At 36.4% G+C, this 17,526-nt stretch overlaps 1 protein-coding gene across 2 annotated transcripts in view; it reads right to left on the bottom strand.

Moving 5' to 3' along the window:
- The window catches only part of KCNQ5 (potassium voltage-gated channel subfamily Q member 5), a 538,864-nt gene that overhangs the window by 63,663 nt on the left and 457,675 nt on the right, over positions 1–17,526 (bottom strand). Inside the window, exons 7-9 of one of the 2 annotated variants that reach the window (XM_090282660.1) lie at positions 15,053–15,148; positions 5,759–5,853; positions 1,795–1,821 (exon numbers count right to left, since the gene is read on the bottom strand). In XM_090282660.1, the coding sequence (XP_090138786.1) occupies positions 1,795–1,821; positions 5,759–5,853; positions 15,053–15,148 (218 nt within the window). The remainder of the gene's footprint in view (positions 1–1,794; positions 1,822–5,758; positions 5,854–15,052; positions 15,149–17,526) is intronic. The other variant, XM_090282661.1, reaches the window with a different exon arrangement.

Raw genomic sequence — 17,526 nt, 5'->3', positions numbered from 1 at the left:
TAAATTTTAATGTTTCAGGTATATATGAGCATCATGAAATTTAAGAAACTTGGTTGGAGATGTTTTGAATCTTGAGCTGACTAGAGGGTTCATTTTTGGACTGAGGGGCTGAAGCTCAATAGCTATCTTTTAATTCTGTCATTGCTCTCTGCCTTGCTAACATCTGGAAAAAGGGCAATATCATTGCGTCAGCCAAAGGTGACCCCTCTTTGGGGACTGCCACAGAGGCAGCACTTTAGCAAGACCATCCACGCGATTTACAGACTTTCCCTTTAGGTGTCAACAGCTCTGTTTTGGAGGGTGCAACCAAGTCAGGCTACCTTACTCTCAGGTAGCTCTGAGGTTTGTACTAAAGACCTTAACAATTGGAGACAAATCAATCTTTGAGACAATTTATAAAAGCATAACTCCCGGGACAAGGAAAGTTTTTCAAATATCACAAAGACACTACAACAATTTTTAATGGCTATGACTTATTTTGCGTAACTTTTTTCAAGTAAAGTGGTAGAATCTGCTCTAACTCTGTTTCTGCCAAATAAGAGAAGGGGATTTAGTGATCTCCCCAGTGTAGGCTCATCTACCCTGAAGAGGTTCTTGATGTTGCGCATCCTATCATATCTATTACCCATCATAAATGAATGCATTTATGGTTTGGTTTGAGAATCTTCTTAAGTGTTAATATGATGCAGAAAATGGTGACCCAGAGCATCATCATTCCAAGCGAACTTTCAAAACTTGTTTCAGTACTGTATAAGTATATCATGATTAATGCCATTAGTATAACAAAACAACGAACAATTTCTGGACTCACACTGGCTCCCACCCAGTGGCTAACTCTGGGCAGAGGATGCTTTCGTTTCTTCATTACTGAAGCAAATGGCAATAAAAGGAAAAAGACTTATGTCCCTTCTTCCCTACTCGGCACCTGGGAGTCTCCTGCTGATTCTGCCTCTGCTACTTCTCACACCATCACCTGGCTCTGTTCTCCAGGGTTTTGCTCCCAAACCCAGATCCTTGGGTACTGACTGGTACTCAATAATACAGACTAATATGATGTCACTAACGTCTTATTCTCTCTAGGTCTAAACCTCTGCTGTTTACTCTGATAAAGCTTTCTCTTCTAAGGCATGGAAGAATGACCCTAAATAATATTATTATTTTAGGATTTAGTACTTTGATCATTCAGTTCAAGACCCTAAATTATTTCTTGAAGTTTCTAGGAGGATTATCTTCTTCCTAAAGGATGGGGGTGGGAGGACTCTTCTTTTGAATCAGGTCACCTGAGTAAAATCCAGTAAAACTCACTGCTCAGTGAGCTGGAGATGCCAGAGAGAGAGACTGTTCTCACCCCTTATACAGTTTTCTTTTTGCCAAAAACAAACAAACAAACAGACAAAACAACCAAAACCAATTTCTCACTCTAAAAGAAGGACCCTGAGGAAGGGAGTATATCTTATACCTCTTCTCGGGATTTAAATACTTGGGTGCAACTTCAGTCTGGGAAAATGGTAGCAAGGAATAACCAAAGACCATAAGTATTATTTTGCCCTCAGAATTTCCCGTGCCTTGTGGATTGTAAAAAGCAGTGAGTGAGTTCAGGAGAGACAGTTGTGCTTCTAAGGAAGGGGGGCAGGGCAGGGGATCAATAAAACAGCAACCTCTGCAGGCAATCTTGTGAAAGGTCACTTTTAATCATCTTGTATTTGTTGATTGATTTCACTCACAGGAGGCATATTTAAAACATCTGTTAGGCACAGATATATAAACAAACATGTAGCAGAAGAGATCACAAACCTGCTTGATGCTTCCCCTTGTTCTTTCCTTCAGGTGCGTGCAGACAGAAGAGAGATGATAAACCGGTGAATACATTTATAGCACTTGATAATGACCAAACTGGAGACTGAGGACTCAGCTACCTTAAATAATCCTTTTCAAGCAATATCCATGGAAGTAATTTTTTAATAATAAATGTACCCAACTTTTTGACATATATTCTTTGTGGTACAGACCAGAGATAGCATAATATCATTTACTTAGCAAAAACAATACTGCCTACATGTAACTAAAAAGTATAGACCCTTCAATAGCCAGGGTTATCCATAGTTAAGACAAAGTGGTTCTGACTAACCAGCAGTAGCAGAGAATCTTAGAACAGTGCTGGTTACACTATAGCTGTGCACCCTACGCTTTATCCAGACTTGTTGAGGCAGGTTGATGTTTTCCTATTGTATAAAGTATGAATTCTCTTGGAACATATTAGGCACATAGTAAAGATATTAGAATGCTTCTAGCCTAGTGTTGGGTGGTGTTTTTAATTACCCATTTTAGACCAAATTCAGGTCTATGTGACATGGTGCAAATGATCTGTATGTCCTTGGGCAGACACCTCTCTTTCTTGTGGGTCTTGATTTTCTTATAATCAATTGAAGGCATTGGATTAGATAATATCTAAATTTTGACATCTTAAGATATTACTGGGCAACCTTGGTGCTTGGTAATTCCCGATGGTTCATAAACTGTTTGACACATTCCCTAAAACAGCACATTTACCTGTGTTTCACCTTTTGCATAGCCTTCATTCCCTTTGAGAAGAAAATCAAGAAAAATATGTTTCCCCTATGCATACTTTTGTTATTAAAACAAGATTTTGAAAGAGCAACTGTGGAGACCTCAAAGGAAATGTAAGAGACAAAGCAGACCCAAGAGGAGAGTAAGAAACTGCAGAGTGTATCCCACACAGGTTTGAGGGCAGAGGCGGATTAAGGTTGGTTGAGAACCTAAGTGCAGAAAAAAATATTGGGCCCCTTAAAAAAAAGAGAGATACAGGGAAAATAAAAATACATGGTTTTGTGGGGCCCTTCAGAAGTCGGGGCCCAGGGCGCATGCCCAGTGCTCCTGCCATTAAATCTGCCTCTGTTTGAGTGGGTACGCCATGCCCCCTTACCCCGCAGCTCTCTCCCCCACATAGTTCTCACACCTCTCTCCTTACTCCCTTGGATGAGGGCGTGGAGTCAAAGAACTGTGGGGAACAAGAGCATGGCTGGTGTTTTTGATGATGATGATGATGATGATGACGACGACGATGATGACAATGCTACTGGTAATATGATCTCTTTGCTGACCACCTCTTAAAACTGCAGCCTCTAATGCTCTTTAAATTCCTTCCCTACTTTACTTTTCTCTGTAGCAATCATCACCATCTAATCTATTATACATTTTACTAATTTATTTTTATTGTCTCTTCCCAGAATCCCTTGAATACACACTCCTGAGGCCTGAGATTCTAACCTGATTGTTTTTCTCTTCCACTGCTGCCTTGCACATAGGAAGTACTCAATAAATCCTTGTAAAATGAATGTATGCATGAATGAATGCTCTCTCCCTTCAGATGTTTTTAAGCCCTGAATGTTATAGGAAAGTACACTATATAAATAGAAATAAGTGTTGGTCTGTTTCTCTACATACCACTTTGAGCTCATAAGTCACTTAGTTTTATAAATGTAAAATTATCCCTCTAAGTCACTGTATATTATTTTCCTCACAAACCTACACACTTGATTAAAGCAGGTTTACTCTTTAAAAAAAGGTTCTGAACTTGGCTTCAGGGAGTTTGTGATTACATTAAAATTGTAGGCAAAATTAAAATTTTATTATACAGTAAACATTTTTTAAAGAGTCCATAATTGCCATCACATTCTCAATGATTTAACAAAGAAGTACAACAACAAAGATTAAGAACCACTGAAGTTTAGAACAATGGAGCATGGCTGGTGAGAGAGATGCTAGGATGGCCAGGATTCCATGCACATTGCCGTGACTGCCGTGTCATTCTGGACAAATACCTGTTACTCAGTAAATGGGGGTTAATGAGAGGTGCAGGCAGGCATTAATTCCCCTTCACCTCTGCCCCTTCTTAAAACAGGGAAGATATAAAAGGAAAAATAAAGAAATTATGTGAGTAAAATAAGAGTATGCACTAGAAGGATAGGACTCATTATTAAATAGTTTTCCTAGGCTGCAGAATGAGTTTTTATCCAAAAATTGAAGCAGTAGGAAGTCAAATAATCACATATGGTGACAGAACACTCTCTTTGGTCACCTGAGAAACTTCTCTTGGCTTTCCTGCTAGCCTTCCTCTTATACATGTATGTGGAAACCTTCATGAAGAAAATAAATACAATTTTTTAATGAAATTCTCATTTTTGATTCATACCCCCAAGGAATAGATGGCACAAGAGTTATCTGCACCCCCCATACTACAGCTTTGAAAGTGTCCAGTACTCAGTAAAAGGAATTTAACTAGAGTTTTAAAATCTAAATGAAAAGAGGATTCTCACCCACACATTCATTCAACAGCATCCACACTCCTGTCCTTGCTAAGGTTTCATCCCCTTTAAAATCCTGTTGTTCTATGACTGTCTCTGTCGTAGATGCTGACAAGGTTTGGACATCAACTATTAGGAGACATGTCCCATTAGAGCTTAGAAGTTATCTTGTCCAGCTCTTGTCCTTCACCTTGTGGATGGGAAAACTGAAGCCCGTGGCAGGACAGGGAAGCCATATAGCAGCTCCTGTCAGTTAATGATGCATCTGCCACCCTCAATAGCATGTCTGCTGCATCACAAACCTCCTTGGAGACTGCAGTTCCAGGGGACATATCATGAACGTTTCCCCAGTTGACTTCTCCACATCAGTAAGAAAGGAGTTTCTCTGACTGAGTCATTGTGGTTAGGTGCCTGGAATCCTAGGAAGCCACTAGGATTAAGGTTTTGTTGGGCTATGAAAGACAATGACTGGTGCTCTAAAATACTAAGTCAGAGAAGCAGTTTGTTAACGTTTGAACATCCGAGGACCTGACCATTGTAATCCAGCTGGGTGACTCACAGAAAGCCTTTACCTTGACTTACTTACTTTGGTTGTTTCAATGACGATTTCTTTAGTTAGATGGTAATTATGATTTAATATGTGCTGCTAGTTGAACTGGAGTCCAGGATTCCAGGACTAAGGATTTTTTATTTTTGAAAATCAAAGTTCAGTGGCAACAACCATCAGGACTATTCATAATTTTTCTGATTTTCCTCTTTTTCCAGGCACATGGTAGGATTGCACTTTTCTGTTCTCTTGAATTTAGGCATGGCTGGGTGATTTGCTTTGGCCAATGAAATGTGAATGTAAGTAATATTATTTTTAAATTTTGAATGCTAATTCCAAATTTTAATCTGTTTGGTCCCATCACTTCACTGTAAACTGTAATCCTATTAGGATTCCAACCCTTATTTTGCTACTGATACTCATTTGATCTACAAGGGAAAGCTCAAGGATCATCTGGTAAGGGCATCTGGATGAGAAATGACTTTGAGGAACTTCAGTGTGCAAAGACATATTGCTCTCAAAGCACTCCCTGCTTTTGCAGTCAGGTGATGAATGGAGGTTAAACAACCATTATTTTTAAAAAATAGTGGTGCTGACCTTTAGGATTTTGGTGGGTTTTATGAAATGAGATATTACAAAATAAACATTAAATAGTAGAAATAAATCTCTATAAAAGTTTAAATTCCTTTCATTTTAAGCCCCCACGGATGACTGAATCCATTGAGTTTTGCGCCTGAATTGCTACTAGACTGGTTTGACTCTCTCCAAGAGAAGCACGAATAAGACAAGCCTCAAATAGACACTGTGTGTTGCACGTATGTGCATAGTTTGTTTTTCAAATTTGAAGAGACTCAACTACAGCACCAGCTGTCACACTGATACCTACTTGGTAGGACTGCAGGTGTGCAAGGCCTTCAGATGCGGCTTCCAGGTTGCAATGGAAACAGATTTCTCATCAGCTGCATAACTACGCCAAACACACTGCATGTGATATACGTGGTGACATAAAAAAGAAAAATAAAAGAGAGAAGAAGATAGAATGAAATAAAGGGCTATTTGTGAGTTTATATACATTAAGAATCTTTTCCTTAGTTCTGATAAATGCCCAATGGTGAGGATCACTTTGGCATTTTCAGTTGGCTGTTAAACATATTCTGCCACATCAAACTCACACCAAAGAACAAAAGTACTAAGAAGTGTAACACGAAGCAATTTTTGATTGGTTAGGGAAAGATATAACATTATCTGAGGTAAACTACTTAAGCAATAACAGGCATTCCAAGACCCAACTGCACATCTTAAATCGCTATTTGTTAAGATGGAGGTAAACAACTACTGAAAACTCAAAATGCAACTGGCAAACTAACTAGTAAATTAGCCAGTAAACTAATGAGCACCAGGGTATGTTAATGACTTAGTGAAATTCCATGAAGTTGAACTTCTAATGCTAAAAAAGGAGACAGTGATAATAGACAGCAAGGCTAAACAAGACAGAGGAAAATGTATTCTCTAGAAAAATAACTGGAAACAATTAAGGATTTAATCACATGGTCAAGGAATATGTTTGTAGCTCCTTGATGTAAAACATAAGCTCTGTCTATCTACTTCATATAATTACACCTGACCTATATAATATGAAGTATTTCCATGTAATCCTCAAAGATGGTGAATTAACACCCCTTATTTTATAGGTGAGGAAATAAAGGCTCAGATAAAATAAGAGGTTTACACAAAGTTGGTAGGGTTGCCATTATCTCAGTTTGCCTGGTTCTTGGTTTTGGAATCCCTCCACTGTCCTCTGCTCACTGCTTACTGACTGTTGGAAAAGCTTCCCTCTGAACTGTCCATTGCCTGAATTTACTTTCCATATGGATTTTGGCAAAATTCTTCCTTTGTAATAAGTTTGAAAACATTTCTAATGACCAAGTGTTCATGCCAAAATCCTGAGAGAAAATCTTTGCTGTAATTCATGAATCAAAGCATTCTATTTCATGTGGCAAAATCATTTAAACAGGTCATATTTCTACTATATAACCATCACTCACAATTGTGAAACCTACAATGAAGAAAATAGTGATCTAATAAAGTTTCTTTTCCTGAGAATATCATTGAGTAAATATGTGCTAAACAAAAAGTTAATAATCAACACAACTACTTTGGAAAATGGTCTGCAAGTATCTATTGAAGCTGAACACATACAAATACTGTGACATATAGCTACACACACACACACACACACACATACACTCAACAGATATGTTTATATATGTTCTTTGAAATATATATATTATGATGCTGAAAACAACACTGTTCTTTATAAACTAAAGCTAGAAATGTTCAAACACCTATCAAGAGTAGAACAAATAGATATGTTGTGAATATTAACATAATGGAATAGTACACACTGAGAGTACAATAAAGCTATGCTCAAGAATATGGATGAACATTACATGAATAATGGTGAGAGAAATAAGGCAAAATAGTACATGGTCTGTGATTCCATTTTCTTAAAGTACAAAAAACAAAACAAAACAAAACAAAAAAACCCTAAGGGTAAACGCATTTTTAGAAGGCAGCACAGTGGTCACCCCTGGGAGACAGTGATTGAGAAAGGGCACTGAAAGGTCATATTCTCTCTCTCTATCTGGGTGCTGGTTATACACACAGGAGTGCTCAGTTCTCTTAGGATATGTTCTCTTTTCTGTATGCACATTATACTTCAATAAAATCTTCAAGAAGTGATATTAAAAACTAAAAAAGTATATAGTAGGACCTGAGGGTTTTTTTAATATTATTAAGGAAGGTTTAAATAATCGAAGCAGGGTTTGTTGCCTAGAGCCTTGTTCACATGGCCTATGCTGATTTATCCTACAAGTCTGTGAAAACTTATGCTAAGCATCTTAGCATATTATAGAGAATAAAGCAGTTATTGTTGTATCAATGTTCATTTTTGCAAGTATTGTACAAACACAATTTACAGAGTAGTCTAGAGTAAGCAATAAGACGCATGGATTTATGATTGCAGCTTCTTCTGTAGTGAGGCCCAGAGAACCTCCAATGCTGTGAAGGCATAGATGGATGCTATAATTAAACAATCTTTGTAGAAGGCACCAAATATACATAAACTCAGATACTTTGAGAGCAAGACTCATGTGGAACTAGAAGCATGCAGCAGGTCTATGGCATTTTTAGATACCAGTGGGAAAAAAACATCCACAACCATATAACAAAAAATGGGATCAAGACATCACTTGCCAATGTTATAAAGAATGGGGGCAAAAGAGGCCACTCTTAGAAAATTGAAGATCTTCTTAACAATGAGACCTGGCTTCTTGTTCTTTTTCTATCAAATTGATCTCAATGGCTAAGCTCTTATTTCTTTCATTACTCTTTTGCCAACCATGTCTTGTAAATGGGACATACAGAAGAAACAAGTGGTATCTATTTCAGAGCTGATATTAGTTAACAGTCAAAATGGAAGTAGAAAGTGTAACTCTATTACTCTTATACTCTAATAACTTTGCTCTGTCCTTAGCTCTCTCTCCTCTAGGAGCTGAAACTCAAAACCACAACCATAAGATCAAGTAGCTGGTGTTCCCATATTTTAAGCCAAAATCACATAGTGGTTGGCAAGAAAAAAGAATGCCTCAGAAGGATTCAGTTTTTATGGCATATATGCTACAAAAGATAAGTCAACAAGGAACAAAATGAAAGCCAAATTTACCATTTATCAGGTGACCATGGTGCTCAAGGCAGCCAAACAAATTCAAAATTTGGTCTATGATTATAATTACAATGTCAGTATAATTAACTTTTTAGGGAGTATTTAGTTTGTATTGTCTAGAGTGTTACAGCTATGGCACATTTGACCCTTTCTAAAAATTTTAACTTTAGCTAACCATCCAAAGTGTCATTAGCATGAAACTGGTTATTTTCAGGGAACATAATTTACACGTCAGAGATATAAAAGAATCAGGATGAAAAACAGTAATCCCTTTCTCCACCTTGCTTCTCACTAATTTTTGTTCCTTAGATGTAACTGCTGTCAATTCTTATAGTTATTGCTTCTGTTTTTAAGAATCCTAATTTCTAAGGATTGTACTCATACTGACATATCTTGATTTTTCAATTTTAGGCGCTATCAATTAACTTCTTACCATGAAAAATAATGACATCCCACTTACATACTCTCTTCCCTTCCTTCCTCTCATCCTACCAATTTTTAGTTGTTGCCATTTAGTGTTTGTTTTATTAATGACCCTGTAACTAGTATCCCTAGTTCAGCAATGTGATGTACCATGACTTCTTTCCTACATAACATTTTTGTTTTTTCTTAGAGTTATTATTATCCTATTTTAATTTCTGGATTTGTCTTTATGCACCTATTATGACTGCATTCCTGAGTTCTCCAAAATATCTCTAAAATTCTACCAGTTAAGTACAGCATGGAATCTTTAAGTTTCATTTTGCATTTCCTTGAGGATCTTTCTCCTGGAGGAGCTCTCCAGCCTCTGCTCATTCTGCTCTCTAGGCCTGTTGTAGCTTTGTCCTGGGACTTCCCTTTACTGTCATCGTAGAAATTCCCTCTGCTCTTTTCTGTGTGGCATTCCTTGTTTCCTGGATCACATATCTCTTTCTTGGTTTAGCTCCTTATTTTAGAAGAACAATTGTTTCCAAATAGCTTCCTTAAAAAAAAAAAATCTTTATTGAGGTCTAATTGACTTACACAATGGTAAGATATTTGAAGTATATATAGTGGTAAATATATACACACACACACATATATATGTATATATGTATATAAAGAGTTTCCCCATCTATGTAAATAACATATGCATCCCATTACATAATTATATTTCCTTGTGTGTGTGAGAACATTTAAGTTCTACTTTCTTAGCAAATTTCAATGATATCATACAGTGTTATCAACTATCGTCACCATGTTTTACATTAGATTTCAGACCTTATTCATGCTTTGTTTATTTATTTTATGTTATTTTTAGACCTTATTTATCTTATAGCTGAAAGTTTGTACCCTTTTTTCCCTGTTTCTCTCACCCTCCAGCCACTGACAACTACTTTTTACTCCCTGATTCTGTGAGTTTAACTTAAAAAAAAAAAAAAAAAGACTTTACATATGATACCATGCAGTATTTGTTTTTTTCTGTCTGGCTATTTCACTTAGCATATTGCCCTCAAGATTCATCCATGTTGTTGCGAATGGCAGAATTTCCTTTTTTTTCACGGTTAAATAAATATATATATATATATATATATATATATATATATATATATATATATATATATACCAGTATGAAAAACAGTATGAAGGTTCCTCAAAAAAATTCCTACTTCTGAAATATATCCAAAGGAAATGAAAGAGGGGTATCAAAGAGATATCTACACTTTCATGTTCATTGCAGCATTATTCACGATAGCCAAGATATGGAAACAACCTCAGTGTCCATCAATGGACAAATGGGGAAAAATGTGACACACACACATATGCGTGCACACACACCCACACCCACAAAGTAGCTTCATTTTTAAAAAATATCTTTATTTCGCCATCTTTTTGAAAGCCTACTTTCATGAGTTACCGATGTTTTTCTTCTATCAGGACTTTCAAGGTACTGTTTCATGGTCTTATGGCCTCCCGTCCACTCCGGTAAGAAGTCAACTAATGTTAACATCCCTGTTCTCTCTCTCTCTTTCTTTTGAGACTTTATTTAGTTATTTTTAGAAAGAGGAGAAGGGAGGGAAAAAGAGAGGAAGAGAAACATTGATGTGCATGAGATACATTGATCTATTGCCTCTTGCACACCTGACCGGGAATTGAACCAGCGACCTTTGGGTTTGCAGGCCTGTGCTCAATCCACTGTGCTCAGCCTGTGCTCAGCCAGGGCCAAAGTAGCTTCTTTAGTAAAGGTAAATGGAAGGTAAAGTTTTAGCTCTTGCATGTCTAAAAATGTCTTTCTGTTACTCTAATACTCAATAATTAGTTTGGCTACATATAGAATTCTATGTTGGAAATACTTTTTTCCATAATTTTAAAAGTATTGTTCCACTGTCTTTTAATTTTAGTGTTACTAATGAGGAAATCCAACACAATTTTGATTCTTTACCCTTAGGATATGTCCTGCTCAGAAAGCACTTAGGATACATCTTTTTTCCAAGTCTTCTGATCTTTCACTATGATATCCTCAGTGTGAAATTTTTTGATCACAGGGCTAGGCACTTGGTGGGCCCTCTTACTGTGGCCACTCTGTTTCAGAGAATAACAGTATGATATTTCTTTGATAAAATCCTCCCCTTGGTTTCCCTGTACTCTTTTTGAGATACTCACGTTACTTGGATATTTGATCTGAATGGATCATCTGCTTTTCCTCTCTCTTTTTGTCTTATTTTCCATCTCTATGTTTTTATTCTACTTTCTAGAAGATTTTCACTCCTTTATCTTTCCTATGTTTTCTTTTCTTCTACTGTCATATTTTTCACACTTAGAAATTTTTTCCCCTAAATCTGTTCTCATTTATGACTGAAGCACTAAAACGATGTATAAGCTCTGTATGAGTGGTTTGGGTTTATTCATTGATGGCCTTAATTTAAGGTAACTGGGTGAAAATTCAGTTATTTTACTAGTTAAAGCCAAAGTTTCTAGATAGATAGATAGATATTTTTTTACTTTTGGGTCAGCTAGCTTCTCTATGGCAGCATCTTCTAATCTCTTTCTTTCAAGAAAATAAGGCCATTTGTCAGCATTTATTTCACAAACTTTCACACAATTCCCCTGTTTCTGTTTCTAGTAAAGCATCTTGGTTCCACCCTGAACTGGCCCGCTCTCCAGAAGTAAACCTCTCACGTGTAATTGCTGCTCTTTGAAAGGAGTAATGGATTCAAATTCAGACACCAAGGATTTGAGTCTTAGCTCTTTCTAGGCTTGTCCTTAGGATCAAGTGACATAATGTATTAGAAACATTCTGCAAACTAGAAGGCACTTCATAATTGTTGGGTATTATTAACAAAAGGTGTGATGTTTGGGAAGGTATTCAAAACATTGGTGAGAGCTCTTTCTTTTCCCAGATTACTCCACTTGAAATGAAAAATTAATTTAAATGAATCATGCAAAGATATTGATACAACTAAATTTGCTGCAAGCTGCTGGGTGGGTTGTAAACTTTCCCCTAAAACCCTGAAATGCTGTTTAATTTAGTTGTCTTATCACACAAATGATAAAGCAATATGGGTATTTCAGTGTCCTTTTAGAAAGATAGCGGCTCTAGCTTAAAATAAATGAGATTACTCTTGGTTTTGATGCTTTGCATGTTTGGAAATCCAAGGCAGGTTTATTGGATAAGAAAATAAATGGATCAGCAAACGAGGCTTGCTTTTCAATCTAGTGCATCCTTAAAAATAAATTTTTGTAATATATAGTCAAGGGTTAAAGCCTTGAATTCTGGCTGAGGGTCAGCAAAGAACAGTGAGTACATTTAGTAGTTATATTATTATTTCCATGACTAATAGACAAATTAATTGCATTTGGATGGGGAAACAATTGCTTTTTAAATTAGTAGCTTCTACTTTGATTACTGAAACTATGATTAGATTTTAAAGGTGTTCCTGAGTGTTTTAAGCCTTTCATTTTAGTCTTTTTTTTTTTTTTGTTGTTGTTGTTCAGTGCAACACATGAGCTAAAGTTTTAAGTAAAAGAAAAATTAATGATTTTACTCTATTGTTACCTATGTTTGTACAGTTCAGTTATTGGTCACAATATTTTACATAACCAAGTTCCATAAAATAAAATTCTAGATCTTCAGGCAAAACTGCTCAGTCAGCCTCTTCTCCACCTTTTATGGGTTATCTAAGAGGAAGGCCTTGCCTTGCTACGGTTATGGACATATAAATGTCTCTTTTCCAATGATTCACTTCAGGAATAGTAATCTATTTTCAAGTTCAGTTGGAAATAGTTTTTACACAATTTAGTAGTTGATAATGATAAGTTAGAGTATGAAAGTTTCTCCTATTGGTCTCTATAGCTGCCTCGTGCAATATGATAGCCCATAGCCACATATGGCTATCAAACACTTGAAATGTGATTAGTGCCACTGAGGAACTGACTTCCTCAATTTAATTAGCCATATACAGCTAGTGGCCACTGCATCAGGAGCACAACTCTGTATCATCACGAGGGATACATGTATAGAAGTTCCTGAGAGTGCTCACTTTCTAACAGAATAACTACCATTCTAAGATGTCTTTTGATATAGAGTCCCCTTTAAATATCCATAAGTATCAATTATCTATTCACAGAAGTGGCTGTATTTTGAGTATGTGTTGGTTCAGAAAGTATACAATAAAAAACGAATAAACCTGGCTGCTGTGGCTCAGTGGATTGAGTGTCGGCCTGCGAGCCAAGTGTCACTGGTTTGATTCCCAGTCAGGGTGCATGACTAGGTTGCACAACAGGTCCCCAGTTGGGGGCGCGAGTTAGAGGCAACCACACAGTGATGTTTCTCTCCCTGTCTTTCTTCTTTCCCCTCTCTCTAAAAATAAATAAATAAACAAATAAATAAATTATTAAAAAAAACCCTAATAAATAACATAGTAAGGGTTTTAAATAGATTCGATCTTTCTTCATGAGCAAGTAGCCTAGGGTGTGGGGTGTATCGTTGGTCCCTTATGTAGCCAGGATGTGGTGTCTGGATGGATGCAAGTAATCCATGGAGTGGAGCTACATACACAGGTTGGAATTAAGAGTTTTGTTCTAGAATTAAAGGGTAAGAAACCAATGAAAAGATAATTAAAAGATAAAAATAGCAAGGAGAATAGTTCTTTAGAGTCTGGTAACACCCACAGTTAGTTCAGAAGCACCAAAGATCGGAAGGCTATTGGTTCTCGGCCTCAGGGCAGTTGTGTGCACACAAGAGTGACACCTCTTTCATCATTTGGCTTTAGATCTTAAACTCCTACCACTTGGAGATCATTTCCTTCAAGAAAACAAAGCATACTTTATCTTTAGTGCTCTTTTAAAACCTGGAAGTTAAAAAGAATAGAGACTCTCAGTGGTTTGTATTGGAAGTCATGTCTGATGGTCTATTTCCTTGTCAATAGTTGCAGAATAGCTTGATTTAAAAAACTAATATCATAATTTAGTCATTAGATACCAAACATATTTTTCATAATAACTGAACCATGCCCACCCACTTCTTTCCCTATTCCATTTCTGTCTGGGGTACTTCATACAATATCAAAGCCACAGGTAAAGGCTAAGGGTAGGGTCACGTAGTGGTTCCCCCACCCCACAACCCACCCACTTATACCTACAATGTAAATGAAAACAATGTGCATGTTACCACAGCATGAAGACAAGCCTCCTAGCCTCAGATTGCCACCCCAAACCCCTCAGTTAGGAGTTCTGGATCTCCCAGTGACTTGCAGAAAGGGAGGAAACTAGATTGTATAGTCATTGTGTCCGTAATTAAATACCAACTCCATCCGTGGATCTACAGAAAAGTGTATTTTATGATTCTTAAACAGCTTGGGTCTAGGATGGTGCTACTCCCAAAAGATATGTGTGGATGGCAAAAGGAGGAGCATTCCTTTCAGTACTGAAGCAAATCCTGAGTTACAGGTATGAAAATAAAATGTTAAACAACCTATACATTATGAGTTAGCTTTCAAATAGTATGCTTATGATTTCATATTTTTAAATACTCATGTACTCCTTAATCTCACCAGTTCTTAAAATGAGCTATTTTAAGTTAATGCTCTAGATGGCATCAAAAGTGATTCCATAGGTACTGAACCTTGACATTGTAAACAAATATATTGTTCTGCAGGCCATCTGGCTGGAGAAAGTCATTGTAATGCAGGGAACAATTCTGTGTTCTGCTCCATCACTTAATGATCAATTATATCTCACCGAGTAATTCATAAGACATATTAAGTTCTTCCAGGAGTAACCTCTGCATGGCCTTGCTGACACGGCTAATTAACCTGAACAATGCATGGACCATTTACTGGAAAAAAAAATCTAATTTTTGTGCTTGGGAGGGGACACTTGCTCAAAACAAAACAAAACAATAGCTCTACAAAGCAATGAAGCACAGAGATTAAAAAATGACCCAGGAAGCACATATGGAGATAGATGTTTATATCTACCAATTACACTGACATTTACCTGAATGAGATTGGCAGCTGGGTTCCTTCTTTTCTCAAAGTGTTTCTGGCGGTGCTGTTCTTGTACTTTTAATGCAAAACCTGAGCCAAGAATGCCCTGAACAAAATATAAAAGTAGAACTTAGGTTTTTTTCAAAAGGACTGTGAAAATACAAAAAATTAAAAAGAAACCTCTAAAATGAGTCTGAGAAAAGACAAAAAATATACTACTTATCCAAACAAACGCTATTTACCTCTATTATAATATCAGTGGCCAATGGCAAGTTGTTGGGCAAGACTGTCTAGAAATATAATAACTTCTGTCCTTTAGTAAATCAACCAGGCATTGCCATTTATTGCCTCTTATGATATAGTGGAGACACCATAATTACAAATAAAAATCACCATTACAAAAATGTCTTTTGTATGACTGTCTGTAACTTTACACCCAAATTAGAGTAAATGGTCCTATCAAGTGATGGGATATGGAAGGCATGAATTCTGGTTTTGGACAGGGGTGGATTTTAAATCTGGAATGGTTAAAGTCTTGCTGCTGTGGACATGGGAGTTTTTCTAGCACTTTGACTGCATTTTATATTTTCCATTTTTGAAGTGGGGGTTGTTTAAAATCTGCCCCAGTTTAGTCCTCATTATGCTGTAAGTCTACACATACCAAAGTAAAGTGAAAGCAGGGGAGGACATGGTTTTTGTTAGAAGGTGGTAAGTCTCAGCTGAATGAAAATTTGGCTAAGATATTTGTGAGTTCTAGATAACCTTTAACCTTCCTTCTTATCTTGAGGACACACAATTCTGAGTACATCTGTGACAATAAGCAGAGAGTAAGTAATGGGATTACAACAGTCTTTCCAGTTATTCACAGGGATACGTTCCAAGATGCTTGGTGGATACCTAAAACCACTGATAGTACCGAACCCTTTGTATACGATGTTTTTTCCCTATGTATAAACACCTATGATAAAGTTTAATTTATAAGTTAGACACAGTAAGAGATTAACAACAATAATGAAACAAAAACAATTATAGCTCTGTACTATGATATGTTATATGAATGTGGTCTTTCTCTGTCTGATAACTGATTTGATGACAGAGATGACTGCTAAGTGACAAAAATAGGTGGGTAGGGTTTACAGCATGGATACATTGGACTGAGTCCTAGGCAGGATGAAACACAAGGGCAGGAGATTTCTTCATACTACTCAGAACAGCATGCAACTTAAAACTTACAAACTGTTTATTTCTGAAATTTTCCATCTAATATTTTCTAATCAAGGTTGACCATTGGTAACTGAAGCCACAGAAAGTGAAACCATGGATAAGGGGGACTACTGTATGTGTAAAATACAGTTATATGCTAATATTATTTGTTGTTAATGAACAATGATCAATTTAATTATTAATTAGGATAAATGGGTGTATCATAAAATTAGGAATTACTGCCATAGGTTCTGTTTTCCATCTCTTTTTCAGATCTTCATCTCACACAGGTTCTGATTGCACAAACTAAACTTTATAAAAACCTGGACTGTGTGATCTTGTTTTTAGATTTAAGCATTTCCCTCCATTTAGAGGTTATAAAAATTGCCTTCCATTTCCAAGTTCCGATCAACTATAGTCATTCTTAACTCTTATTTTTTTTCTGGCTATTTAAGATCATTTAGGAAAGATTAAGTCATTTTCCTTTTAATATCACTTTTAATGAAGTATAAACAGGTAAGAGAATATGAAACATTAAAATTTATAGCATATGTTTATACTATGTATTATGTGTAAAGCACTCATATGTAGCATAATTCAGATTTTTTATATGTTGAATTAATAGCAATAACCACCATTTTGGACACTTGTACGTGGATATGAGGTTTGGAGTTAAATCCTTTTTGAAAAATGAAGACAGGCCCTACATATCACAGACTTAGCATCTGCCAAACAAACTAAAATGTGCTGAAAATCATATTGGCATTGCTTAGAAATGTGTATTAGTTGATGTCAAATGTGTGTTACATATCTCTTGCACCAGACTGTACATTACAACAGTCATTAAATGGGAGGTCTGCTCATCATCTCATTATGGCTGCATTCCAATTTTCTTTTACTTCTCTTAGTATACTGCATAGTGAACCTAATTGGAGGTCTGTTAAAATAAAGTCCATTATATATATTAATGCAAGTTTATATATACTCACATAAAACTTAGATATATGTAAAATTTGTGTGCCATCCCTTCAGATAGTGACACCAACAGATACAAATTCTTAGAAATTGAGTTTTGTTTTAATCCATTTTCTAAGATCACAGAACTTAAATTTTAAAGTTTTAAGTTTCAGTATTATGCTGAGAGCTGCTATGTAAACACCCAGTGGAAAGAAACATGTTTTGGTAAACATTTGAAATATTTATCCCTGTTACCTTGCAGATTAAATGAGCCTAATTTGTACCTCACACATGGCAAGCAGGCTAGACTGAAAGATGGTCCCC

Source organism: Furipterus horrens, unplaced genomic scaffold (assembly GCF_987537825.1).
Source record: "Furipterus horrens unplaced genomic scaffold, mFurHor1.1.pri manual_scaffold_6, whole genome shotgun sequence".
NCBI classification, from domain to species: Eukaryota; Metazoa; Chordata; class Mammalia; order Chiroptera; family Furipteridae; genus Furipterus; species Furipterus horrens.
Note: the sequence above shows the minus strand (reverse complement) of the source record. Positions and strands in the feature narration are given on the sequence as shown.